The sequence below is a fragment of the Prionailurus bengalensis genome, chromosome B2 (genome assembly GCF_016509475.1).
Source record: "Prionailurus bengalensis isolate Pbe53 chromosome B2, Fcat_Pben_1.1_paternal_pri, whole genome shotgun sequence".
NCBI classification, from domain to species: domain Eukaryota; kingdom Metazoa; phylum Chordata; class Mammalia; order Carnivora; family Felidae; genus Prionailurus; species Prionailurus bengalensis.
This window is the reverse complement of record NC_057349.1, coordinates 134,371,383-134,399,185: the sequence shown is the minus strand read 5'-3', so window position 1 is coordinate 134,399,185 and position 27,803 is coordinate 134,371,383. Positions and strand designations below refer to the sequence as shown.

At 45.4% G+C, this 27,803-nt stretch overlaps 1 protein-coding gene across 4 annotated transcripts in view; it reads right to left on the bottom strand.

Moving 5' to 3' along the window:
• The window catches only part of UST (uronyl 2-sulfotransferase), a 318,572-nt gene that overhangs the window by 118,341 nt on the left and 172,428 nt on the right, over window positions 1–27,803 (bottom strand). For all 4 annotated transcript variants that reach the window (XM_043592575.1, XM_043592578.1, XM_043592576.1 and 1 more), the window contains exons 3-5: window positions 25,906–26,061; window positions 13,125–13,204; window positions 2,081–2,234 (exon numbers count right to left, since the gene is read on the bottom strand). In XM_043592575.1, the coding sequence (XP_043448510.1) occupies window positions 2,081–2,234; window positions 13,125–13,204; window positions 25,906–26,061 (390 nt within the window). The remainder of the gene's footprint in view (window positions 1–2,080; window positions 2,235–13,124; window positions 13,205–25,905; window positions 26,062–27,803) is intronic.

Below are 27,803 nucleotides of genomic sequence, written 5' to 3'. Positions count from 1 at the left end.
GAAATCAAAGAGACCCCATGAAAGCAAAGGCTGTTTCTTTCTCCCCTTGGCTTCTTTTCCTGCTTCTCTTCTTGCTGGGATCTGCACCCTACCCTGCACATGCCTTACCTTAACATATGCCCCCTTTCTAAGGGATAAAGAGATAATGATATCTTTGGAGTTTTCCAGCACAACAGATGATATCTAAGGAATGACCGGGCAGAGGTATCATGTGCCTGTTCCAGACCACAGACACTAGATATCTGCACGCCAAGACCCCTGGCTTCAGGGAACGAGCGACTTATGAAGGACGTGTGGACCCTGTCTTGTTCTGACCCGCTCCTGTATGTTTGAGAGGACACACACCCGACCCTAATCACCAATAAACACCGCAGATCCCAAGCAAAGGCCAGACTCCCTCTCCTCCTTTCCAAATCTCCTGGACACACCATTTCTATCTCTTTCGGTATATATCTTCGGTCAACCCTGCTTTTGCCTCCTGCTGGGTTGTGTATGATTTCCATCCTGTGCGAAGCCAAGGAGCCTCCTGGCTGATTCTGTGGGACTGTCCCCCACTCTGGGTCCTCAGACCCGGCCCGCCTGCGTCGCTAGTAAGTGGTTCTATCCTCTGAAGATGTACTTGTCACCGAATAAAAAATATATAGCCATGGTCACAACATGTAGTTTCAAGGAAAAGATGAGAGTTTCTGCCACCAAATTTTTTTTCTTTTTAAAGTAAAAGCCATTTTAAAAATATTTCACTAAAGGGGCACCTGGGTGGCGCAGTCGGTTAAGCATCCGACTTCAGCCAGGTCACGATCTCGTGGTCCGGGAGTTCGAGCCCCGCGTCGGGCTCTGGTCTGATGGCTCAGAGCCTGGAGCCTGTTTCCGATTCTGTGTCTCCCTTTCTCTCTGCCCCTCCCCCGTTCATGCTCTGTCTCTCTCTGTCCCAAAAATAAATAAAAACGTTGAAAAAAAAATTAAAAAAAAAATATTTCACTAAAGCATTAGGTGGTTGAGTAAATCCTGAATGGTAACAAGGCTTAGTGTCTGGTCTTGGCCCATCTATGAACGCGTTGTTTCACGCCAGATAAGATACAAGTCCATTTTCTCAACTCTGCTTGTGGATTGTAACATGTGAAAGTGACATCACGCAAAATACTCCCATCCTCCAAACACGAACTTTCATTACACTTTTAAAAATTAAATGAGGAAAGAGAAGCTTGGGCATTGGCTGGAATTGTGGGTAATGGCACTTCAGCTCTAAGGATGCTCTGTGGCCTTGACAGCTCTGGGTCACTCTCCCCCCCTGGGAACAGACTTGTACTGACCCCTCATTACTCTCTTCTCCTTCTGCTGTGCCCAACGGCCCAGGATGGGTCTGGGTGACCCCAACAGGCTCCCTGAGACACACAGACCAGGATTTCCCCTTCTTTACCACCAGATCTTGGCTGCCCGACAAGCTTTTGTTGATCTAGGTCACAAACAGGTGACAAATGCACTCTAACTCTGTTGCTGGCCCTCCCTTTTTGTTCCCAACTCTGCCCTATGGAAACAATTACTGGGGTCACAATTAACATCCCCATGGAGCTGAGGGTCCCCAAACAAGGTCCAGAAAGAGCAGACAGTTTTTGCCGAGACAGCCTAATTCTGTTGTGCTCTGGTGGGCAAGAACCCGGACTTGACATTGGACGACCTGTAAACAGTCACGGTTGTGCCCACATCCTTTAAGGAACCACAGGGTCTCATCTGAAAACACCCCTCTCTCATAGGACTGCCACGGGAAGCACGTTGTGCCCTTCAAGAGAGATCCCAAACACATCTAAATGACAGCAACACCCATCAGGTTTCCCTAGGGATTCCCCTGGGATTTAGTGTGAAAGACAAACCAAGAAAAACCAGGCCAGAAAGTCATTTGAGAAGATGTTCATCAGGATCTGGGTCATCTGGGACAATCAGCTTTTCACGGGCAAAAACTTCCTCCCTGAGGAAGGTGCCACAGAAGTGCCACAGGACAGCCAGGGTGGGGAGGGAGAGCTCCCCGGCCTCCAGGGGCTCACCCAGGGCGGGGTGGGCCACTCTTAGATGCCACAGGACTTACCAGGTAGCGTTCCTCCTGCCTCATGCTGGGGGTGCGGATCATGTGGTTCTGTTCCCCTCTCCAGTCTCCAAATCGACGGAAAAAATAGTTAGATAAAAACCGGTTGACGGGGTCTCTAATGATGTTGATGTAGACGGGCTGGTCTCCTCCAAACCTAACACATGCACACAAACATAGAGCTGGTTACAACCCATCACTTCTGGAGGACGGAGAAGCCCACTTAGACCCCGTTTCCCCTCTAGCTCATATATTGCCATTAGAGGACCCAGTCTGCTAAGGTACCAGTGAAGAATTCAATCAGCGAGCAGGGGTTCCTGATCGGCACTTTATTACGTGTGGGAAATGTCTTGTGCGGGGACCTGCTGGGGCTGAGAGGGCTATTCCTGGCCAGCACCATGCAAACGACTGCATTTGTCAGCAGGGAGGTGTGGACATGGTCTCGTTTTCTCCCTGGGCTGTGGGTTCCTGAGGGTGGGGGCACGCGGTGGTGGGTTTTGTATTCCCAGCATTTGGCACAGACACACTGGCCGGTGGCTGGCCCTCATGGAACGTTTGATCAATTCTGATTGCCTCGCTGGGTGAGACGGTGCTTCTTCTATGTTCTGATTCCAACAGTCTCAGGGCAGGTGCTCTGCAGGAAGTGGGTAACATTAGCCAACGTTTATTGAACACACTCAACATTTATTAAATCACCTTCTTGTAAACCTTTCATGAACACCTCACAGAAGACTCACAACGTCTCCATGGAGTAGGGACCATAACCGTCCCCATGGACACCTGGGGCAGGGAGGGGGTGAGTAATTTGTGGCTGAGCCGGGATGTGAACCCAGGCAGGTCTGGCTCCAGAATCTGTGCTCTGAACCATGGAAAGAAGGTTCCAGAGTTGAGGAAAGTAATAACGTAAGGGGGTATTATGAGCACAACAAAAATCTATGTAATTATCCTCAAATGGAGGCAGGTGGTTTTAGATCAAAATAAAACGAGTATCTAGGTGTTTCATTTTAATGCCTTCCACAAAGGTACTGGGTAAATGCTCTGAACGCTGGCCTGAGGGCAAAGCCTCCCTGAGGCAAAACGATCAGGTTGGCTGAGTTTTCCTTAAGGCTTCTCCCCTTTTTCTTTGACCGGCCTGCACACAATGGCCCTGGGGAGCCTGGGAGAACACTCCAGGCTCTGGGCACAGGTCTCGCTCTGGGGACCTTCTGGGGACCCACAGGCAGACCCTCAGGGTCCTTTTACCCTGCGACCCCGTGGCCTTCTGATGAGGATGCCTGGACATTCCATCAGGGGTCAGAAGGAGCTCAGAGAAAACAAACTGACGAGACCCCATCCCACGACTCCCCAGCTGGCAGGCTCTGTCACCTTGCAAAAGCCAGCCCAGAATCACAGTCACATCCTTCAGCAATTCTGCCCCATCCCGTGTCCATCCTTCTGTCCGGCACTGTCCATGTAGGTCTGCCTCTCCCGTCAGCCTACGCTCTTGGAGCCGGCAATGATGCCACTTAGCACAGTGTGAGCCACACGGTAGGTGCTCAGCCAGTGAAGACTTGAATGCCTGGGTGTATACTTCTAAGTTTATAGGTTTCTGCTGATATCACAGGCCTCTGCTATAGACGAAAGTCGACATATCAGGTCACCCATCCTTTGTCGTGTATTAACTCACATAAGGTCCTAGGTCTATTTGTGTTTTTATCTAAAATTTTTTTTTAACATTTATTCATTTTTGAGGGACAGAGAGAGACAGAGTGCAAGCAAGGGAGGGGCAGAGAGAGAGAGAGACACAGGACCTGAAGCAGGCTCCAGGCCCTGAGCTGTCAGCACAGAGCCCGACGCGGGGCTCGAACTCACGAGCCATGAGATCATGACCTGAGCTGAAGTCGGATGCTCAACCGACTGAGCCATCCAGGCGCCCCATTTGCATTTTTATTTTTTTTATTATTTAAAAAAAATTTGTAATGTTTATTTTTGAGAGAGACAGAGACAGAGACAGAGCGCGAGCAGGGGAGGGGTAGAGAGAGGGAGACACAGAATCCGAAGCAGGCTCCAGGCTTGAAGCTGTCAGCACAGAGCCCAATATGGGGTTCGAACCCACGAACCCTGAGATCATGACCTGGGTCAAAGTCAGACGCTGAACTGACCAAGCCACCCAGGGGCCCCAATCTATTTGCATTTTTAACGAGAAGCTTCAGAAAGAGGAATCCAAAGGTACAAAAAGAAATGACTGTCTAGTGGTGGACTTCCAGGCACCAGGCTGCGTGAATGATACTCTGGACTCCTTGACCACTCCCCATGGGAAAGGTAAGCAGGGTTAGCCGTGCCAATACGAGTCTTGTATGGACACAAGGTGACGTTCACGCAGCTGGAGGCGCATGGGAACCAACTCATCTCACGAGTCAGCTGTGCCAAACCAGCTAACCCCTATCGTCCCGGAGGTATCTTCCTCTTTTTAATTAAATTGAGTTTCGTACCTACGATAAGCAGCAACTAAAGTAATAAAGCTACGGGTTAGGAAGACGAAGCATGCGTCCCAGATGTGAATGCCGGGAGGCCCTCCGCAATCGCATCACGCTTTCAAAAAACCTCAACTGTAGTCTGTCTTCATGTGAAGAATGACTATTACCGCGAATTAGCAGAAGTGCCCAATCCTGTGAAGCAAGGCACGGCTTCCCACTGTGAGAGGGCCCTCAGTCTGGCCGCTGCCATCTCCCCCCGAAGGCTGCAGACTGACAAGGCTTCTTGGACGTGGGTGACGTGCTCTGAGTTGCCCGCGGCAGCCCAATGCAAGGTTTCCAGGATAACTTTCCAAAACAGAAGTTTTAGATGGTTTAGGAATTTATTAAGTATCAGATAATATAAGAGCCACTCTCTCGAAATTTCTAACTGTAGAGAGACGTCTGATAGAGATCTCCCCCATTCCAGAAGTCAACAGTAATAATGGTTTCAGGCTGCCAGCCCGGTCCTTTGTCTAGGACAGAGCTCCCCCCCAAACTGGTAAAACTGGGGTGGCATGTCAGTTACACCAAAGAGGCCAGAATACCACCCACGCTTCCCAGGGAAACAAGTTTCCCCCCTCAACCCATCCTCTCTCGAGATCAGTTTCTCCTCCTCCTGCAATGTTTGGTCCTAATCAGAATTCCTGGTCACCCTTAGAAGGTCTCCCAGTCTCCTGAACGTAGGGCTGCTGATCTGTGCCAGAAACAGAAGGCTTTGCATGCCCACCCAATCTCAGGCCACACAACACTCTGCCTTACGTTTTCAACCCTGAAGAGAAGACTTCCAGAGCCTCCCGGTGAAGTCCCTCCTATTGGCCAACCTGACAGCTGAGGTCTTTGGTATACCAGCCAAAATTCCCAGTCTTCTTTTATCCAGACTTCCTTTTGTTGATCCCCTCGACATAAAGAATTAGCTTCTCTTTTTGTTTGTGGCCGGTGTTTTTGTTTGTTTTCGTTGGTTTGTTTGTTTTTACAACTTTTAGCCTTTTCGGCTTCAATTTTAAATCCTGTAAATTCTTTTGTGCATGTTTCTTCTTGAAAATTCCTTTGGCAGTTGTCTTCAGACTTATTTCCTTTTATTTTTTAATCTGTACTACTAATTTGGCCTTTATGAAGCTCTAAAAAATTGTGCTGACCACAACTGAGGAAAGGTTTTGCATTGTGCAAACATCCTAGAGCAGAGGAGGCGGGCCATATTTTGTTTTTCACTTAACAACCCACGCTCTTGTCCCTTGGTCACCACAATAGCTACTGCATATGTGAAGCTCTCTTTTAAGTCATCCTAAAATAGCAGGCGTTTCCACTCTTTGACTTCTGTTCATACACCGTATTTATCAACTCTTCAATCACCCCCTGTGGGTCTCCTTCCGACCCTCTGCAAATTTACCATATTCTTTTCATTTTTGTGTTTTGATGAGAAGATGAAGACCCGAGGCAGAATGTAATTCTCGAGAAATGATAACTGCATGGCTCTCACTTTTTTCCCATGAATTCCTAAATATCTCATTCTGAGGATGTTCTTTCGTATCTGCCCCCCACTGCTGCCTTAATCAGTCAACCCGCAGCATTAGCCACCTCCCCAATAGCTACGCAAAGCAAAGCAGGTGGGAAAGAATTTTAGGCATACATTCATCAACTTGCTGGTGATATTCTGCCTAGAATATTACTGCACATAGTAAACAGCAAGACTTATGACCCCAGTTGTTCTGGGGAATTAAGATTGTGTTGTCCTCCCATTATGGTAGAGTTTGCTAGGGCTGGGAACATTTTTTTGAAAGTATGTCTTCTTTTTTTGTGTGTTTGTTTAAATTATGGTAAAATATACATAATGGAAACATTTCACGTATACAGCCATCCCCAGAACTTTCTCCTCATCCCAAACCCGAGCTCTGTGTGACCCTCCACTTGGCCCCTGGCAATTTCCATTCTACTGAAAGTGTATCTTCTTCTCACCTCTGGCCTAAAAGTAGGGGTTATCCCTTGTGCTGTTACCTAACATTCAAAGATGGTAAGTACCCCGTGGCTAGAAGCCCGGCTTTGATCCCTGGGGAAGAGACACTTTGAAGTGACAGAAAGGCCATCATGGAAAAGGCTGTGATTGTTTGGGGGGCAGGCTGAGGAGCTGCCCACAGGAGGAGGGAGGGAGGGATGCTTATTTGCTGGTCCTTCGTTGGAATGGGGCCAAAGGGCCACCGAGTATCCTCCCAAACCCGAGACGGGGGCACTTTGGTCCCCGCCGCCAGGGAGAGGATGTCACTTGACGAAACACAAGCAGGGAAGACTGAGCCTCCTCGGCTCTGTGGCGTGTCCTGAGGGAAGAGAGGGGGATGCTGAGTGGGGACAAATGTGGGTGAAGGGAGGGCTGGCTGGGACACTGGAGTGAGGGCTCCCGCTTGGAGACAAGGGGACTCCACAGGAGGGAAGGTTGTTCATAGCAGGCAGTGAGGCGGGCTCAGGGAAGAGTCCAGAGGACACTAATCTCCGACGGGCCAACAAAGCACGTGGGCTTATGTGTCCCCTGACCAGCGCCATCCGCTCAGGGGAAGGGGAAAGTGAGTAGAGAGCGCCATTTTCCCAAGATTGGTCCAGCAGTGTTTCAACAGGATGAAATCAAGCTTCAGGAGGGAAAGACAGCGTTGAGCAGCTGCTGATCTCAACTGTTACCCGGAAGTCCTCTTCAGAGGTGGAGCTTTCTGTCACCGTTACAAAAGATTTGCAGGGCACGGCCTGAAAGTGGGTGGTTTTGCCAATAAGAGCGAAAACAAAGTCAACATTCAGAAATAAGCTGTGGAAACCAGGCGGAATTATGGAGTTATTAAGACTGGATTTGTTTTGTTAAAACAGTGCCATCAGAGGGCAGCCTTTGTTCACGCCGGTAATTAAGGCTTCTTTAAGGGAAGAGAGAGAGTGTCCAAAATGCTGCTCCTCGAACATCACACCCTGCCTGCTTCTTGAGTGATTGATTTATTTTTAAATATTTTGCCTTTGTGAGTTAGTGTTGGCGTGGGAGCCAGCATCTGCGATAAATAAGGAAACAGAAGAAGTGAAGGAGGGCGAGGGAGTCATGAATGAGAAATGAAGAATCCCGTGAAAAAAGGGCTCTGAGACGGGGTAGTTTGAAATGGTTTAGCGTACTGATCCAGCCTGTAATTCGCTTGGACTATTCTGACAGCACCTTGCTCTGACACGTAACTTCCTCATGTCTTCCCTGCAAGACACAAGTTGGGAGTTGAGTGGCGGTGGGGGGGGGGGGGCACAGGTTGGAAAGTTACTGCCCCCTCAGACCCCCCAAAACACTTGCAAACAAACAGTGGGGACAAGGGAAAGATGAATTGAACTGTCTGTCACGGTCTTTCAGCGTGTGGATCAAGCCGCACCTGAGGAGATGCCGTTCATGCGGAAAGGCTGACATTTGTCAAAAATTATCATTCTCTCGGTTAGTTCAACAATCGGGAATGGACACATTAGATGGCAGTACACAAAGAGTAAAAGTCCTCCTAAATCATCACAACAAAGAAGGGCATCTTTTAGGCCAAGATCATTTTTGACTCAATTCTCCAGGTAGTCCAGTTGGACAATATGCGTCCGGACCAAATGTTTAAGCGGTTCAAAAACCGTAGGAGGGAGTGGTCTAGTGGAAACCCTCACAGATCCCAACTGGCCTGAAATTTCTGCTGAGTTTGGAGTGTTTATCTCCTCTGGTGGGAAGCCTTCCCCGAAGCAACGATGGGAACATCAGTTTGGTCTGATAACTACTGCTTTCTATGGTTGAATTAATAAGACTGGGTATCGTGAAATGGTCCTTTCAGGTCTAAAAATAGGGAACAGAAGGAACAGAGCAAGATGCCTAGATGATGAATAAATGAAGCAGCTCGGCTATCTAATCACCAAGAGCTCACAGGAGAGGATCCATATTTCAAGATAAGGATGCCATAGTTAATGGGGGAAAAAAAGAAATAAAGGCAATTCGTTCTGGGATAATGCTGTACGCTTCAGAAGTTCAGAACACTGGCGTGCACGAGGTGTGGGGAGAGAGGTGACTTCCATTCTTATGTTCTGCTCACCAGGAAGTGTCTTGCTGCATGTTAAGAATGTCAGGGAGACTAGAAACGAAATATCAACAAAGAATATTAAGCTGCACTATCAATTTTTCTCTTAATGACCTCATTATCTTGAAACAAGCCAACCATATGGCTGTCAGCAACGATCGTGGTAGGTTTCTTAAGAGTAGCTCAATTATCTCTTTGCCTTACAATTCAAAATATGGAAGTCATTTTTTAGAAGCACGGGAAAGCCCTCTTAACAAGTTCCCACTTAGTTGTTTTTCTGTTAATTGTATACTGGGGGGCTTGCTCTGTATGCCCGTACATATGGAGGTCTCGTACCTGGGCACCCCTCTTCCCGACCCCCCCCTCCCCCCCGCCGCTCCCCGCCGCCTTGTGCGTGTGGGGTGGCAGGAGAGGACATGATCGCTTCTGCAGATAGCATGGGCTTTTTAAAAGGAGCAGAGCTGCTCAGGCCAGTCTCTCTTTTTTCCTGCTTAGAGCTCTTGACTGCTAGCCATTTTTGCTGTGCTCACCCTTGGGGCTCCCATCTACGGATTCCTCTTGGTCCCTCTCTTTGTCCGGTTTTAGCTCATGCTGGTCCCTGCGCCGCCAGTGCCCTTCCCCTTTGTCTAACGCTGACCTGTCCCTCATATCCCAGAGGCAAGGGCTCCTGTTCTGGAAGGCCCTCCCACTCTTCCTCCCTCAGGGAGGGAGGGTCCCGCCTCCCCTGTGGGAGAGACTGCCACTCTCTCTCCTAAAGCCCATCACACTTTGCTGCCAATCCTTCCTCGATGGAAGAAGAACAGACACTTGCCCTAAAGCACCGAGAGCGTTTCTAGTTCATTGTGGAAGCCCCGGTTCTCCAGCAGTGAACAGGACATAGAGGGTGCCCAGCAAAACACGTGTTTGGCTGAACAAAATGGAATGGAAGGTGGAGAAGTCAGCACGAGCCGGGCCCTCTCCTCAAGGTATCTCGGGAGACACTGCGAGGCTGCTCGGGAACTCGGCCGTCGGCTCAGAAAGAGGCTTCGACGGCAATGCCTCTTGAGTGCCAACTGGCAACACTGAACAGGTGTGTTTCAGCAGCGGGAGAACGATGTGCTCGCTTCGGCAGCACATATGCTAAAACCAGAGGCGCCAGAACGGTCTCACAAACCACTTCGACGAGAAACTACAAAGGTAGTTTGTAGTTGCCCTAGGGCCGAGAGGTTGCCGGAGGCATAGGAACGCATCATTTCTAATACACAAACAGACACACAACCTGGATGGAAAAAAAAATCACAAGTTATGCAGGGATTCCAGATGAGAATTAATAGGAAAGTACGAGGCAAAAAAGATGATTGGCATATACCACAGGAAAGATTACTTAGAACAATCTCCTCCGTAAGGAAAACAGGAGTACGTGTTTCAGTCTTGCTCAAGTATAAATTGCTACACTTTGTTAAGAATGATCTATTTTGGGGGCGCCTGAGTGGCTCAGTCCATTAGGTGGTCCGCCTCTTGGTTTTAGCTCAGGTCATGATCGTGCAGTTTGTGAGTTCAAGCCCTGCACCGGTGTGGAGACTGCTTGGGATTCTCTCTCTCTCTCTCTCTCTCTCTCTCTCTGCCCCTCCCCACTTGCACTATCTCTCTCTCTCTCTCAAAATCAATTTTAAAAAACTTAAAAAATATGTTAAAAAAAGAATGATCTGGGGCGCCTGGGTGGCTTGGTCGGTTAAGCGTCCGACTTCGGCTCAGGTCATGATCTCACGGTCCGTGAGTTCGAGCCCCGCGTCGGGCTCTGGGCTGACGGCTCAGAGCCTGGAGCCTGTTTCAGATTCTGTGTCTCCCTCTCTCTAACCCTCCCCCGTTCATGCTCTGTCTCTCTCTGTCTCAAAAATAAATAAACGTTAAAAAAATAAAAAAAAAAAGATCTATTTTGGTACACATTTTTTTAAGCATGCATAAGTAAGTCAGTATATATCTGGATTTATCTTATTTAAAATAAAATTATTGCCCCGTAAAAATATAAACTCCACTTTGCACATATGTAATATCCTCCCCTCAAAAAAGTTGAAGGGCTTTCCTTCATTCCTGTGTTTGGAGCATCCCTACAAGGCCAGGAGTGGGCAGAAACTGTTCCTAGTTCATAGATGGGAAAACAGAGACCTCCCATCCCCACCCAGAGGTGAAACTGCTAGCCCAGAGTCATGGTCATTGGGAAGGTCTGACAGCCAGAGGTCCTGGCCACCAGGCCAACACTGGTTTCTGGCGACGTGCTGTCTTCTCAAAGGTGTTTATCAATTTTTGTCTTTCATGATTAAATGAATCAAGACTAAACTCTTGGACATGTGTGTATGTATGTTGCGTTTATTGTTTTTTAAATGTTTATTTTTGAGAGAGAGCATGAGTGGGGGAGGGGACGAGAGAGGGGGAACAGAGGATCTTAGCGGGCTCTGCGCTGACAGCAGAGAGCCTGCTGTGGGACTCAAACTCACAAACTGTGAGATCATGACCTGGGCCAAAGTCAGATGCTCAACCAACTGAGCCACCCAGGTGCCCGTTGGACATGTATTTAATAGTAGAGGCCATGATAAGACATGGTTACCATGCTGTGCTTAGTTCTGCTGATCCGATTAAGGTACTGGCTTTGGCTTATCATTAGAATTTTACACTGGCCTGAGTCAATTATTAAAATCTGTTGCATTGCAATTTGTTTTGGTTGTAAAAACCTGACCCCTGAAGCAAGAAGAGTTAAATCAGAGGTTAGAGGACATCAGGGGTGACAGGGAAGGAAGCTCACCAGAAAAGCAAGGGGCGGGGGTGGGCGTGCTCTGCTCTTTGCAAGTCGTAAAATGCAATGCCTGATAGCTAACACGACCTCGTTGTCTAGTTACGTCCCGTTATGTGTTCTCGGCCGCTGGAAGTGAGAGGCAGGCAGGGCGCATACCCCAGACAATCCAGTACTAGGCCACTCTACAAATGTGGTGGGAAACACGCTCAGGCTACTGGGTCGCGGAGGCTGATCGGCAGTGACCTATATGCCTATTCACCATCCAAGGGAACTCTGGGTAGCAGGGAGGCGGGGAAATTGCAGGGAGAGCTTACTTTTAAATATAAGGCAGCACCTGCTCTTTGCCGGTAGGTAACTTGCTACCTAACTTGCTCTGCTGAATCTCACTTGATTTGCACAGGGCCTGGTGCACAGCAGGGCCTGGTGCAACAGCCCTTTGAAGGCTAAAACCTCCCACCCCCTAGACAGGTAGGCATCCCATGGCAGGGAAGCTGAGCCAGGCAGCTCAGGTGTGAACTCGAAAGCAGCTAACACTCAGGCAGAGCCCTGTCTTTCCCTGAGCGCCAGCCTCCCTGGGTGCCAGGCCCTCAGCGGGGCGTTAGGCCAGCATCAGCCAGCAAGGCCTCTTGGTGCAGACCTGTGAGGTCCTATATCCCCGTGGGAGCTTTAGCAGTAAGGGAAGTGTCTGTGAGAGGATAAGGGAGGCCCAGGGGTCCCCAGGCTGTGGAGCGGATCTGCCCCCGGACCCCGTGCTCTGTCAGCGGAAACCGACTGTGAGCACAGACTCAGGCCAGCCCATGGAGAGGAGGAATCTGAGAGCCACCGGTTTACAGTAAAGCGCAGTGACAGGGGACCTGGGCTAACGGCGGAAGAGAACGCCCAGAACTTGGGAGTTAGCAACTGAACAGATGAAGAGTCTCACAACATAAATTTGAAGATCTGCATTATTATCTGCAGCTGAAGAAAAAACCAGATTTCTAAAATACCCCCACCAGCATCAAATATGCAAGATTTAGAATAATCAAATGCAATATGAAAAAGGTACGGAGAGGCCAGTACTAGCACTTGGATCCTATAAAATACACATTACTCCTCAACTAAGTTATGCCCAGAGTCCCGTGTGGGTTCACATGGTACAAAAACGTGCAATGAAATACTTGTCGAAACACCTATCCCTTGCCTCTGAGTTTATTTGTTTTAGCACCTAGCCGAGTTTTTTCTTTAAAACACAACTATGGGGAGTGCCTGGGTGGCTCAGTCAGTGAAGCGTCCGACTTCGGCTCAGGTCATGATCTCACGGTTCGTGAGTTGGAGGCCCGCGTCGGACAGTCTCCTGTCAGTGCAGAGCCTGCTTCGGATCCTCGGTCTCCCTCTCTCTCTCTCTCTCTTCCTCTCTCTCTCTCTGCCCCTCCCTTGCGCTCTCTCTCTTTCCCTCAAAAATATATAAACATCGTTAAGAAATCACAACTGTCACGTCAAATGGCTGTGCATTAAAATCATTTCAAGTTTTCAAAAGATTTAAGATTAGTGTTCTAGAAAGAACTGAAGCTTCTGTCCAAATATTTCAAATTTGGATCCCTCCACCGCCAAAATAAATGGATTAAAAAAAAAGTCCTTTCAAGGGCAATTACGCTACTTTGAAAACGAAGGTGGATTTTAAAATAATTGTTCGTTAGAAGGAGTTTAAGTGCTAAAAAGAAATGAAAGAACCATTAAGCTGGAAAATATCTTACCTTGAGAAGTTGAGGAAATGAACATGTCGAGTGAATAAATAGGGCTGTTCGGCAGTACTTATATTTTTAATCAGTTCCATCTATTAAAAAAAGTACAAAATTAGCATATATAGGATCTAATTTACCAAACTATATTAAGCTAAAGGTTATCTTCCCTACTCCTTTATCCTCACTCATTACCACTTGGACCAGGGCCAAACAGCTGCGTTTTGTGCAACAGTTGTGAACTTTACATTAGGCTTCTTGCTGAAATCGATAGTCTTGTATTTAATTTAGTTGATCGCTACCATGAAAACAATGTGACAGGTTAAGTCACTTTAACTTGAGAATTCAGTGCCGCTGTCCTGAAATGCAAGTAAAAAAAATGTCTCTATGCCCCTTCTTTGGGAGTCAAGACAAGGCAAGAGGTTAAACATCATTTTACATTTCTATAATTCCATTCTTGAGATATACAGAAATATTTGAAGCCACGTCTGCAGAATTTAAAAGCGAGAACAAAATGAGGCAATATCTTATGATGTTCCTTTTTGATTTCAAAAATGTACAAAGCAGGTATTTTATAGGGAACACACAAAACACCCAAAACTTCTCGGTTTTCTGGTGGGTGGTCATCTAAAGTATTTATTTGCAGTTATCAGCAAGGCGAAGAGGAGTTTATATTTGTATAAACTAACGTTTACGGTCTTCTGGAACATGTCATGATACGGAAAATGTTTAGTAAAATCTGTTAGAAATTCCAAGCATTCTTCTGACTCCCTGACTTCCTGAATTCCACTTTCCTTAGATTTTCGAATTGGCCCCATCAATACTGACACACAGTGGAATTTTTTTTAAAGCACATTGAAAATTGCCACTTTGGATGTACATTACCTCTTCGGAAACAGTCCACGTAGAACACTGGAAACAAAGGCGGTCGTTCATGTGTTAGCCACAGTAGCAATAACCACAATAAAACCAGAGTCCAGAACTCCAGGTTTGGGTCGAGCCGGACAGAAAACCTGAATCTGCCTGGTTCCCTCATGTCCGGCACAGGGCTCACATCATAAATAAATGCTCAACAAATATTTGCTCAATAAATAAATGCTCAACAAATAACTCCCCCTAGTACCTGCATTTTATTTTATTTTATTTTATTTTTTAATTTTTTTTTCAACGTTTATTTATTTTTGGGACAGAGAGAGACAGAGCATGAACGGGGGAGGGGCAGAGAGAAAGGGAGACACAGAATCGAAAACAGGCTCTAGGCTCCGAGCCATCAGCCCAGAGCCTGACGCGGGGCTCGAACTCACGGACCGCGAGATCGTGACCTGGTTGAAGTCCGATGCTTAACCGACTGCGCCACCCAGGCGCCCCAGTACCTGCATTTTAGATTGTTACAGCAGGATCTCAGTGTCTCAAGCCTTTAATTAGATATTCAGGCTCACAACGACTGTTTGAAGAAATGAAATTGAATTTTAAAGGTAAATGACTGGCACTTCCTAACCTCCTACACGGTTCATCAGTGGCAGGCCTGGGTAAATAATGATCTGCCTGTCCCCAAGCTTGAGTATAAAAGGAAACTGAACCCTGCTTCTTTATCTGTTGTTTATTCTGTGCACCACTCCCTCCCTCCACACACCCCCTGCATGTCCCAGCACCTGTTTTTGGCAACAGAACTTCCTGCTGGGTCACCTAAATTTTCATTTTTGATGGACCTAACAAATAGACTTACAGATTTGGAAGCACAACCGAAGACTTCCGTTTGATTAGAAACATAACTCTACGTTAAACGTGCTTAACGCGAAGACCACGTAATGCTTTAATCTCTAGATTATTTTGATTCAAGTATTTCTCTGCATACATGAAAGTAATACGAGAGAGCCCCTCGTATCGTACAGGAAGACTGGAAGAACAGGTCAGAAGGGCAACTGTTTCTTTCACCTATTCTTCAGCATCATAATATATCCTGTAAACACATGCCAATGTGTTCAATTTAATGGAAGAGCTGTTGTGGTTCGATTTGGAGAGCAGTGTCGTAATAGTTCTAAAGCTGTCTATTTCACAAGGAGAAACGGATTCGCGGTGACAGCGTGTCACTCTTTCTAGACGTACCCTTAAACGTAGGCGAGAAGTACTAATGCTCATGTTTAGTGCATTGGTACACCGAAGTCGGAGCGTATATCCAGCTCTCACACGCTCCATTGCTGCACACAACAGCGAAACCACGTACGAGGCCCTGCAAGCATGGGTGTAAGGCATTATGGTCAAGGTGTCCTTTGCTTTGTCTTCACGAATGCTAAGACTTTCCCTAGGTCTAACGGCAGGCAGTGGTCTCCTGTGCCCCTGCTGCCCTTCCCCGGAGTTTCGTCCTGGACCTCCACGGTTGCCAGCGGCCTGCCGTTTCTCTGGCCCGAGTCTTATCTGCACGGGTGGCATCACGAGTGATAATGGCACTACCTAAAATCGTCTCAGAAACCACCTGTCCTTTTCCTTGGCTCATGCGAGGCCACTGCTGGCCTTTATTCTGATTCCATTGCCTACATTCATTTATCATTCATTCACTCAGCATTTATGGAGTACTTACTAGGCTTTGGAGACCCTGGAGATCAAAACATAATTGAGGTGAGTGAGAAGACACAGAAAGACAAGACAGTGGAGTGTGTCCTAATGGTGTCCCCAAATCCACGATGACCCAGCTTACGCCATCTCTGCAGAGTGTGGTCCTGGCTGATGGTACTCTCCATTTATCCATACCTGGCTAATGGTATGGTATCCATACCATTTCACATTTGATCTGGCTCTTTCCTGACACTCGTATTTAGTCACTTGCTGAGTTACGTTGATTTTACCTTTACTATGACCCTCAAATGGCATTTAAGGTGTCCTGTGGCCAGCCAAACAAGACCTCTCCCTGTTCCTTCCTTATACTGTGTCCAAGCTTGACCATATCCAAGCGCAGGCTCAAGCTTCCTCTTCTGGAATGTTCTTCCTCTTTTCTCTGCAGGTCCAAACCCTAACCACCTTTTACATCCTGCTAAAATGCCTACCTCTTTCAAAGTAGCCTTCCCGGATCTCCTTTTATTCAGCATCCATTGATTTCCAACTCTGTGTCAGGCAATGTACTGCTTGGGGTTGTTGCTATAGAGATAAAAGATCGGGTTCTTGCTCTCAGGAAGCTCAGAGTCTTGCCGGCAAGCTGGACTGGTAGGGAGGTACCATTATGTGATAACCACCATGGGGTAGAATGCACAGAGGTGAGTGGCCTATCCCTGCCTGTAGGCGGAGAGTTAGTGTTTCCTCAAGGAGGCATTCCTGAGTAGTTGGCAAGGATTCACAGGAGTCAGCAAGTGAAGAAAGGGACCCGTGGCACTGCAGACAGAGCAAACAGTAGACGCAAAGGACAAAACCCGAAATGACCTGGATATTAAAACTGCCAGGAGTTCTGTGTGCTAGGCATCGGCTGTGGGATCTGCGGGGCAGTAGAAACAACTAGAGAGGAAGGCAGAAGCGGGTAACTGAGGGCCCTGCAGGCCATGTGAGGGATTCTGATCTTTATGCTATGGGCAATCCACAGTCAGAAAGGGCTTTCTTTCCAGATCTGAGATCGGGGCGGAGAATGTAAAGAAAGGAAGGGTTAGAGACAGCTTAGCTAGGAAGACGGGGCAATAATCCCAAGAGGAAATGACGCTGGCATGAACTAAAATAGTGCTTCCTGGTGTGGCCCCCAGACCAGCAACATCAGCAGCAACTGGGGTCGCAACTTGTTAGAGATGCAAATTCTCAGGCCCCACCCCAACCAACCAAATTAGAAGAAACTCTAGGGGGTGGGGCCCATCAGTCTGTGTGGGGTATTTCTTGTTCGTTTCTTTATTTTGAGAAAGAGAGAGAAAGCACACGCACAAGCATGGGAGGGGCAGAGAGAATCCCAAGCAGGTTCTACACGGGCAGCACAGAGCCTGACACCAGGCTCGAAGCCACAAACTGTGAGATCATGACCTGAGCCGAAACCAAGAGTCGAACACTTCACTGACTGAGGCACTCAGGGACCCCATCAACCTGTGTTTTAACAAGTCCTCCAGTAGATTCAAAGGTACTGAGGGTTGAGGACCACAGAAGGAAGTCACTGAAAGTGAAGACAGATGGGGAGGTTTAGGGACATTAAGAAGGATCTTCCTCAGGCCTGTGGCCAGGTGGCAGCAGAAGGGAAGGAGAGGGAGTGGTCAAGAGAGCTTCCCAGAGCCCTGGCCGGATTCGGACACAGGCTGGTGCCCATTCGTGGGGATGGGAACGCACGGCAGGAACACGTCTGGCTGCAGAAGTCAGGGCAAACGGGTTTGGTTTTGAACACCTTTGGCTAGAAATGCTGTTGCCTCTTTGATCTCCCACAGAGCTTTGAGGATTTTCCAGGACATACATTTTTTTTACGTTACATCATAGTTGAGTTTGTGTGCTGTCTTTGAGCCAGACGGTAAGCTCCTTGAGGGTCGAGGCTGGGCTCTAACTGCTCCCCCAGAAAGCCTAGCACAGAACACATACCCCATCACTGTTTATGGCATGAAGATACCCCTTCCAGAAGAACTTCTTGGGAGTCAAGAAACATATAGCTCACTGAAGACAGAATTATCTCTCAGGCAGTGGAAGCTAGCCTTTCTGGGACAGACCTATACACTCATCACCCTGGTGTTACACCATCTAAGACACAGCAACACTAAACTATCATTTCCTGGGTGGTTTCTGGGCTCTGCAGTGTCCAGAAGCTCTTTCTTCACATGCTGCCATTCATCCTCAAACAACTCCACAAGTTAAGTAGTATTATCTACACTTTACAGGTTAAGACACTCAGGCACAGAAGGGCTGTGTAAATTGTTTAAGATCTCACTGCTAGAAAAAGGTGGCATCAGGATTCAAACACAAGTCGGTCTGACACAAAAAATCCTGCTCTTTATCACTAAGCTGCAATCTCCTACCATTCCCAGTGCTTTCTGATATATACATGACCTCTTAAAAGGGAGGAGGGGGTGCCTGGGTGGCTCAGTCAGCTAAGTGTCTGACTTCAGCTCAGGTCATGATCTCATCGCTAGTGAGTTCGAGCCCCGTTATCGGGCTCCCTGCTGTCAGCATGGAGCCCACTTTGGTTCCTGTCTCCCTCTCTCTCTGCCCCTCCCCAGCTCGCACTTGCTCTCTGCCTCAAAAATAAATAAAAAACATCAAAAAAAAATTTTTTTACAAAGGGAGGAAGAGGTCGCTTAGCAAAATAACTCCAGGGACTAAAGAGGGTTTATGGGGATGTGCTTTTTCTATCCGTCCTGTGATGTGTTGAAAAACTGAAAGAAAGTTACAACAGGTGGAAAAGCATTAAAAATAATTAAATACGAAAGCATTAAAATATCAGAGAAGAGGGGCGCCTGGGTGGCGCAGTCGGTTAAGCGTCCAACTTCAGCCAGGTCACGATCTCGCGGTCTGTGAGTTCGAGCCCCGCGTCGGGCTCTGGGCTGATGGCTCGGAGCCTGGAGCCTGTTTCCGATTCTGTGTCTCCCTCTCTCTCTGCCCCTCCCCCATTCATGCTCTGTCTCTCTCTGTCCCAAAAATAAATAAAAAACGTTGAAAAAAAATTTAAAAAAAATATCAGAGAAGATATGTTTTTTTTAACGTTCCTGGTGGGAAAACAATACATTTTCAGAAGAACAGGAATGAATTTAAAATACTGTGGGGAAAAAAGCTATGGAATGGAATGTACCTAAAGGAAGAGGTTGAATCACAGCGCATCTGAGAATGAAAAAGAACTGAGGTTAAAAAAAAAAAAAGGCAAGAATCAAACAGAATTTATAATGCAGACGATCTGCGAGGAAGTAATTTTAAACTTTGTTTTCAATCTAACTGGCTGGGATGGTACAGCAGAAAACCTTTACCTGTGGTTCTACAAGCACAGCTCAGGAGTGAAAGACTCTGCTCCCGACTTCTTTAGAAAATACTTGTCAGCAGTAATTGACAAGAGTGTTGACCCGAGTCAGGTCTGAATCCTTGTGTCACTTGTGAGTAACTAGACGCCCTATAATTTGGAAAACATCTTCATGAAAGAAAAGACATGTTTTTCACACATCAAAGCTAAATAGGGAGCAGCTCAGGGGAGAAATCCGTGGCCCTTTAACCTCAAAGCGTGGGGGGATGGCTATAGGCTCCCGTTATCTTCCCCTCTTCCTCCCGCTTGGGGCAGAAGCCTGTCTAGCTCCAGCCAGGATGGTCTTCCCATCTTCAGCTCATGGCAACAAATGCCTGCAATGAAGAATACGTCCACCAGGGGGGGCAATGACATGAACAAGGCAAAGAGGCTGGGTCTGAAGAGCAGAGTCAATCTCGCCACTGCAAATGGAAGGGGAGGAGAAAACATTTGAATTTTTCAGGCCTTGTTGCTTCTACCTCCTTTTTACCTTTTCTTTCTACTGAGTTTCCATTCAGCGGACTCGGCTTTTGTCTGTAGGAATCCAAGATAAGGCCTTGTTTGCAGAGTTCATCCCTCCTGTGGCCTGGAGACAGATTGATTCTCTGCTAATCTCGTCGGTTTGATTCCGAGGTCCGGCTGGAGCAGCTCCGATGTCTGCGGACACTGTCACAGCTACTATAAAGTCAGGAAACTTTGAGGGTCGTTCTACGGAGACTTTTCCAGCAGGTTTCAAGCAAGGGATAAATGTGCAGGCTTCTGAGGAGGCACCACTAGATAATACTTCAGAGGAAACATGATGTCTTCGGAGGTTTGAGAGACCCTCAGGTGAAAAAGGAACTTTCCTTGCTTAGTGGAGTGCTCACTTTAATAAAAAGACAAGTTTCTAATAATTGGAGTCTTTCATGCAATGATTTTTCACTAGAATTGTGCATGAAGACTTCTTTGGGAATTTTTTTCCCCTCAAAGATACAAATACCTGTTTGTAGTGGGGCCAGGAAACATGTGTCGTGAAAAAGCTCCCCAGAAGATTTTGATGCCTGTCATGGTTAAGAACTGCTTATTTAATGGCGCCCCATTGCCCCCTGAATAAACTTCCAACTCCTTAGCCTAGGATTCAAAGTTCTCCAGGATCTGACCCTGGTTCACTTTCGAGTCTTATTCTCCCCCATTCTTCTCGAACGCTTGCTCCTTCCTATAAAATGGGGCGATAATACTTTCCTGACGATGTTAATTAAAGGGTTAGAGATAACGTACACAAACATCTGGCGCTTAACGCGCAGTGTTATTAGTAAGTCCTTAATGAGTATTCACCAAAACGAATGAAGAAACAATAGCGAGACCGACTCCATAAAGGAGTGAGCGAACCTTTGTTAAAACAGAGAGGCCAGGGGCACCTGGGTGGCTCGGTTGGTTAAGCGTCCGACTTGGGCTCAGGTCCTGCCTGATCTCATGGGTTTGTGAGTTCCAACCCCAATGTCAGCAGTCAGCACAGAGCCTGCTTTGGGTCCTCTCGGCCCCTCCCCTGCTTTCTCTCTCTCTTTCAACAATAAACATTAAACAAACAAACACACACACACAAAAACCCAGAGAGACCAGATGCCCCTGCCCTAGGGAAACCCAGGCGGAGCCCTCATGGCCTCTGGGCCATTTCCAAAGCCACCATGGTTTCTTTAGGTGGGTTTTCCATTTTGGAGTTACACTTCTACACAGACACAGTCAGGATTTGAACTTGCACTGGTGAGAGAAAGGCAAAGGGTGGTTTAAAACATGGTGAAGAAATTCTGTTTTTGACCAAGAGACTAAAGCAATCTAGAGCACATGGGCACAAGGTCTCTGTCTCTTCAATCCTTTGAATACTTTTCAAGGTTTTGACCATTTGAATAGCTGTTGAATAGCGTCAAAGCAGATGTGAAGTTTATAGTGAAATAGTAGCCTTTCCTGGCACGATTGACAGAAGTGAATAGGTTAGTCCAGCATTTTCCAAGCTGTGAGTTGGAGTTCTGTTGGATGCATGTGACAGCCACAAGCATTCATGAAGGCTCCCCTGGTCAATTAAGGCTAGGAAACTCTAGGGGAAAGCCAGATAAATAGAGTGTCAATTTTGCCTTTAACTGGAGGAATTCTCAGTCTTTAAAATGTGAACAATTGTTATAAATCTCCTAGAGGGGGACCTGGGAGCAGCGTTTCCTAAATTTATTTAACCATGATATTTTCTTCAAAAAAATTTTTTTTCAGTGTCTTAGAGGACAATGCTGCATGATAGTTTTGACAGGAGTCTTAACCCTGTGTGACATTTATTTCATTAAAAAAAAAAAAAAAGTTTTCTGGACTCTACCCCACAATCTCCAGGAGAAGGGCCATTGCAACTATATGTTTCAAAAGGCCCTGCTGGAGATTCTGCTGTGCGGCCAGAGTGGAAAACCACTGTGTTAGGAGAATGGCTTTGGATTCAGGAAGACGTAGGTTCAAGTCCAAACAGCACAGACATTCTATTATGTTACATTTGGAAAGTGACTTAATCTGGTTGTCTTAATTTTCCCATCCATAAAATAAAGAATTATACTCACTCAGTCATATCATTTTTGGTCCAAAAGAATTAAATGAAATAATGAAGGAAAATAATTAGCATGTAGTAAGTGCTGTTTCCAATTTGCAATTCTCAGTAGCTCCAACATAAATAAAACTGTGAAATTATTTTCTTTGTCCATTCCTTAGGCTCCCACGCCAACAATTTTTGCCCCTCTTCAACAAGAATGAAATAATTCTGAATCCTTATATCCTGTTCCTGGGGTGTCCCTTTGCTGTACTCAGACTGATGTTCTGAGAGAGTGTCAGACCATTAACGAAGATGGTTGTGAGTCTGTCAGCGATCACTCTCCTGTCTTCCGCAAAATAGTTCCCTTTCAAAATCTGCATGTTCCAAGAGATTATCTACACCAGCCCAAGAACCCAGAATCTGGTTTCAGAGTATAAATGCAATGATGTCACCATGAGCTTGTGTCATATGCCCCGAAAAGGCCCAGCATCTGGCCAGTAGCATCTGCCTATGCTCTTCTGTTGAGGTGCTTTTAAAAATATAAACTTCAATGGTATTTCTATTTCCATAAGGGCAGATATAATGGGCTTTTAATTGGCATTGTAACAGTTGGTGTCTTCATGCTCCCTTTCCTTTTTAATAATCCCTTCAATGTCTTATTCCATTAAATAGACTTTGTTAAACTTAGTACTACGTGTGTGTGTGTGTGTGTGTGTGTGTGTGTGTGTGTGTGTATAATGACAGCTATCTTCTGGGGAGAAATGTATACACAGATTTGACTCTGGCCCAGACAAGTGCCTTTGTGTATGAATGGACTGGTATAGATAATTCCAGTCATATAGTGGACACGATTCCAAAGTTCATTTGTAAGTCAGTAGTTGGGAACTTGGAACACATTTTCTCATAAAAGAACTGTTCTACATGGTGGAGAGAGGCCTGGCCAGCCCACAAGAGTCTGTTTAACTCCTACCGCACCTGAAGTGGAATTGTTATGAACTATGGAGAACAATGTTTCCATGGGAACACATTTTCGGAGCTCGCCTGCTGAAGGTTGGGAACCACTGATTGTAAAATTTTCACTCACCTACTAAATCACTTCTTCCTTTTTCCTTTAATAAATTACCAAGAAGAGGAGCTATTCTGACCACAAATTGTTGCTTCAATATATTAGGTTAAAATAATGTTTCTTTTCCTCCTCTTGTTTTGTGCACTTTGCAACTTTAGCCAAAGGGGTGCATATACCCAGGAAAACACTTCCTTCAAACACTCTCGGACTTCCTCACACTGGGTTCTTGTCACTTCTCGGTTCCCTCTGCATGTCACACCCAGTCAGCTAGTGGCAGAGAGACAGCTGTCACTCTTACATTTGCTTTCACATCGAAATCGTTTGGTTTTTTTTCAACCTTATCAGTCCCTTAAGTTTTTAGGACGTGCCTTATAACTTAATAGGAATCTGGAATAACTAAGTAATGAAATATATTCTAGGTCACACTGACCACAGGAATCAGAAATGTTTCAACTACACCATACACAGATTCTGCTAGAAGTTGTATAAATATATCACAGAATCACAGGGCTGGAAAGAACCTTAAAAGATTGTCTAGTCTGTTCCCTGGCTTCCAGACAAGCCAATCATTCCAAACAGATGAGAGCTAACCTCTCTTTTAGAGGAAGAGGATGACTTTGTCTTTAACCCTTTCTAGATGTAACAATGTACATAGCATTAGTAAAATTACTGTTGTCTTTATGTCTAAAATGCTTCCCATGACAGTTACAACTGTATTTCACTTTCTCATGTTTGTTTCTCGTAGGAAACAAAGTAGGTTTATCTGTGCAAAGTCCCAGTATATTTATATCTATTGTCCTTTCTCTTCTAGGGTCTTCCTGAACATCCCAGTGTCTGACACTTCAGTTCCCTTTGTCCTGTTCTTTCTGGGTTATTTGTACCCTTTTAGCAGTGGGAACTAAAGTTAAGCTACAGAGTTTGATGAGGCATCTGAGAACTGAGCGGTTTCCCCTTTCCACACATAGGAATATTTTAAAGTAATCCATATGCAGACCCAAAGACCTAGGACTCCAAGGAAAGACAAATTTAATAATTGTAATAAAGCTGCAATAACATAGGCTATTTATTTATAGTCACTCTCTTTCAGGCAGTGAAAAGGGCATAACTAGCCTGATAATAACAGCTTTTTGATCAGGCAAGGAAATTAAAGAGAACCTACCCCTACTAAGGTTATTCATAAAATGTGATATCCTTAAATGTCACCAAGTGTAATTTTTCTATTGCAAGCCTACCGCACAACCTATAAGGGCCGATCTCAAAATATTTTTTGCTAATTGGGAATGACTATTCAAACTCGATACTCAGAGAGCCTTTCATGGAAGTTTTCAAAGGCATGGGCTTTTTGATCTCTACACTGGAAGACACTGAACATACTAGCTTTACAGCAAGGACTACTGGCTATGTTGCTGTCTTAAAAGAGTTGTACTAGCCCCCAAGACAAAAAAAGAATGACAGGCTATCATAAATGAATAATGAGATCCCTTCTGTTTGTGAGGTTTTGAATGCCTCAAAGGTGAGGATTATGCCAGAAAAAAAGTAGCCATGGGTAAAAATGTTCATAATTATGGTTTCAATCCGATAGTAAACCATGTGCCATGTTTATTCCCCAAATATTTCCATACTCACTGGGTGGCGTGATGGGTAATATCGTGCGTCCGCTTGAGGGGTACCCATATGGCAAGGGGTACCCATATTAGATAATATTTCTAGGTGTGCCTGTGAGGTCATTTCCAGATGAGATTAACATCTGAATCCGTGGACTCAGTAAAATACATCGCCAAGTAGATCACCCTCCCCAGCGTGGGTGAGTGCCATCCAATCCCTTGAAGTCCTGAACAGCAAAATATGTAGAGGGAGAAGGAGTTCTCCCTGTTTTTCCTGCCTCACTGATTAAGCTTGGATATCACGTCTTATCTTCTCCTGCCCTTGTACTGGGAGTACATCATTGACTCCCCTGGTTCTCAAGCCTTCACATTTGGAGTAAGACTGAATTAGACCAATGGCTTCCCTGGGTTTCCAGCTTGCAGATGGCAGATTGTGGGACTTCTTGGGCTCTGTTATTGGATTAGCCAATTCCTCATAATAAACTATCTATCTATCTATCTATCTATCTATCTATCTATCTATCTATCATCAGTATAGATATCTCCATCCTTCTGGTTCTGTTGTCTGAGGAACCCTGACCTATGCTGGTGGCTACTCATACATCCAAACTATCTAAGGGGACAGAAGCAACTTCGTGAGACCAGGAAAACACATCTGACCCTGTAAAATGATTGTGCCAGCACGGCGCCTAACTTCTGTACGTGAGCAAAGCACCTCAGTGGAGACTGTGGACCCTGCTTTTCTATAAACTTACGGAGTAAAATCTGTCTTCATAGCTTCTTGGCAGACTACAGCACCCCTAATCTACTGCCAGCATGACCACTCCCATCATTGGGCTACGTTACGACAGAATTCTTGGGGCGCCTGGGCGGCTCAGTCAGTTAAGCATCTGACTTTGGCTCAGGTCATGATCTCAAGGTTCGTGAGTTGGAGCCTCACATCAGATGAGCTGGAGCCCCACTTCGGATGAACACAAACCCTGCTTCGGGTGAATCCCGCTTCCTTCTCTCCCTCTTTCTTCCTCTCTGCCACCTGTGGGATTCTCTCTCCCTGTCCCTAGCTCACGCCCTCTCTCTCTCAACAAACAAATAACCAAACAAACCGGACAGAACTCTTCCTGGGAAATGGGGTAATTCTTTGGCTTCCACTGAATATGCCAAATGCTGCTTTGGAAACTCAAGACCCCCTGAGCTCACCCATAGCAAGAAGTTCCTGCCCCCATCAACCAATCAGATTCCTGGCCCAAAGAGAGCTTGCTCTGTAGTATAACCCTAAGTGTGAAAAAATGGAAAAGAAGAAACAATGAAAATAGTTTTCCTACTTCTGTTGTCAGGATGTCGGCATTATTTATAGCTCAGTGGTGTAACCATTTGAGAATTACGCGTGGCTAATTTTAGCTAAATAGACAATGATGAGTGTATACTGTCCTTCACCCATCTTAATAAAAGTATCCCTTCAGGGAAACTTCCTGTCTAAAGACTGCCTTCAGACTTTAACTTACATTTCCTTCCACACTCGGCCAAAAAATACAGTATGACATTGCAACTCTGTTATTCATTTGTTAGGTGTTTGAAGGATGTCTTGTAAGGCACCCACTCATTACACAAATGAATTGACACAAAGCACAGTTTAACCATGGGCCGCGACAACTTACTTGTTCATTTTTAGTAAGCCTGGTTTTGTTGTGAATGTCTGACGTGACCAAATTGAATCCGTGCTTCTCTGACAAGATTCTCAGAAGCAAGACCACAGTACGACTCCCACACTTGCCTACCCTGTTGTACACGACCTGGCTCGGGAAAGGTAGCACCTGGGAAAGAACGAGAGAGCAAATATGAGACCTTGGGTGAAAATACTTGGGATTCTTCCCTCAGTTTCAGGACAACAAATGTCTGATCAATCTAAACAAGAAGGGTCCATGTCAAGTCAAAGAGAGAACAGGAGCACTGGACTCATGGTTGTCCTCATAGTATGACTCGGGACAAATGGCGGACTCATTACCTTTCTGCACCGACACTTACAACTGGTAAGCTTTTACGCCAATCCTAAGCCTAATTATGAAGCTTCTTTTGTTTCTTCTTAGGAACAAAATATATAAATATGTGCTGTGATGACAGTATGCTTTTGCAAGTTATATTATGCTTTATTAGAACTTCATTTGTAGAGTGCTCAAGGAAAAATATTGAGATAGCAATAAAAAAATCGAGATATCAATAAAAACTCACCCTTCCACAGTGGACCATTTAGTGGTTTTAATGTACCACACAGTTGAGCAACCATCACCACTATCTAATTCCAGAACATTTTCATCAGCCCTGAAAGAAACTCCCTACCCATTAACAGTCACTTTTCATTTCCCTCACTACCTTGGTCCCGTGAAACCATTTATCTACTTTCTGACTCCATGATTTTGCCTATAGTATTCTGGACATCTCTTATAAATAGAATCATAAAATACGTGACCTTTTGTGTCTGGCTTAAGTTAGCATAATGTGCTCAAGATTCATCTATACTGTAGTATGAATCTGTACTTTATACGGCTGAATAATATTACATTGTATGGATATACCGTATCAGGTTTATACATTTATCAATTGATGGACATTTGGATTGTTTCCACCTTTTGGTTACCATGAATAATGCTGCAATGAACATGTGTGTATAAGTTTTTGTGTCAACATATGTTTTCGATTCACCATGAGTATATCCTAGGAGTGGAATTGCTGGATCATATGGCAATTCTGTTTAATTTTTTGAAGAACTTCCAAACTGTTTTCAATGCAGCTGCACCATTTTATATTTCCACCAGCAATGCACGAGAGTTCCAATTTCTCCACATCCTTGCCAACACTTGTTTTTGCCTGTTTTTTTTTTATAGCCATCCTAATGGATGTGAAGTAGTATCTCATTGTTTTGATTTGCATTTCCCTGATGACTAATGATGTTGACCATATTTCATGTGCTTATTGGAAATTTGTATATTTTTTTTTGGAGAAATATCTGTTTAAATCGTTTGCCCATTTTAAAACTGGGCTATTTGTCTTTTTATTATTGAGTTTCAAAAGTTCTATGTTTATTCTGGATTTGCAAATATATGATCTGCGAATATTTTCTCCCATTCTATGGGTTTCCTTTTCATTTTCTTGACCGTGTCCTTTGAAGTACAAAAGTTTTTAATTTTGATGAAGTTCAATGTATCTAATTTTTCTTTAGTGACTTGTGCTTTGGGTGTCATATCTAAGAAATCATTGCCTAACCCAAGAATGTTTTCTCCTAAGAATTTTATATTTTTAGTGGCCTAAAACATTTAGGTCTTTAATTCATGTTGAGTTTATTTTGTGTGTGATGTGAGCTACTGATCTAACTTCATTCTTTTGCATGTGAATATCCATTTGTCCCAGCACCATTTATTGAAGACGATTCTTTCTCCATTTAATTGTTTGGCACCCTGTTGAAAATCCACTAACCATAAATGTGTGAGTTTATTTCTGAGCTCTCAATTCTACCCCATTGATCTATGTGTTTATTCTTATGCCAATACCGCAGAGTCTC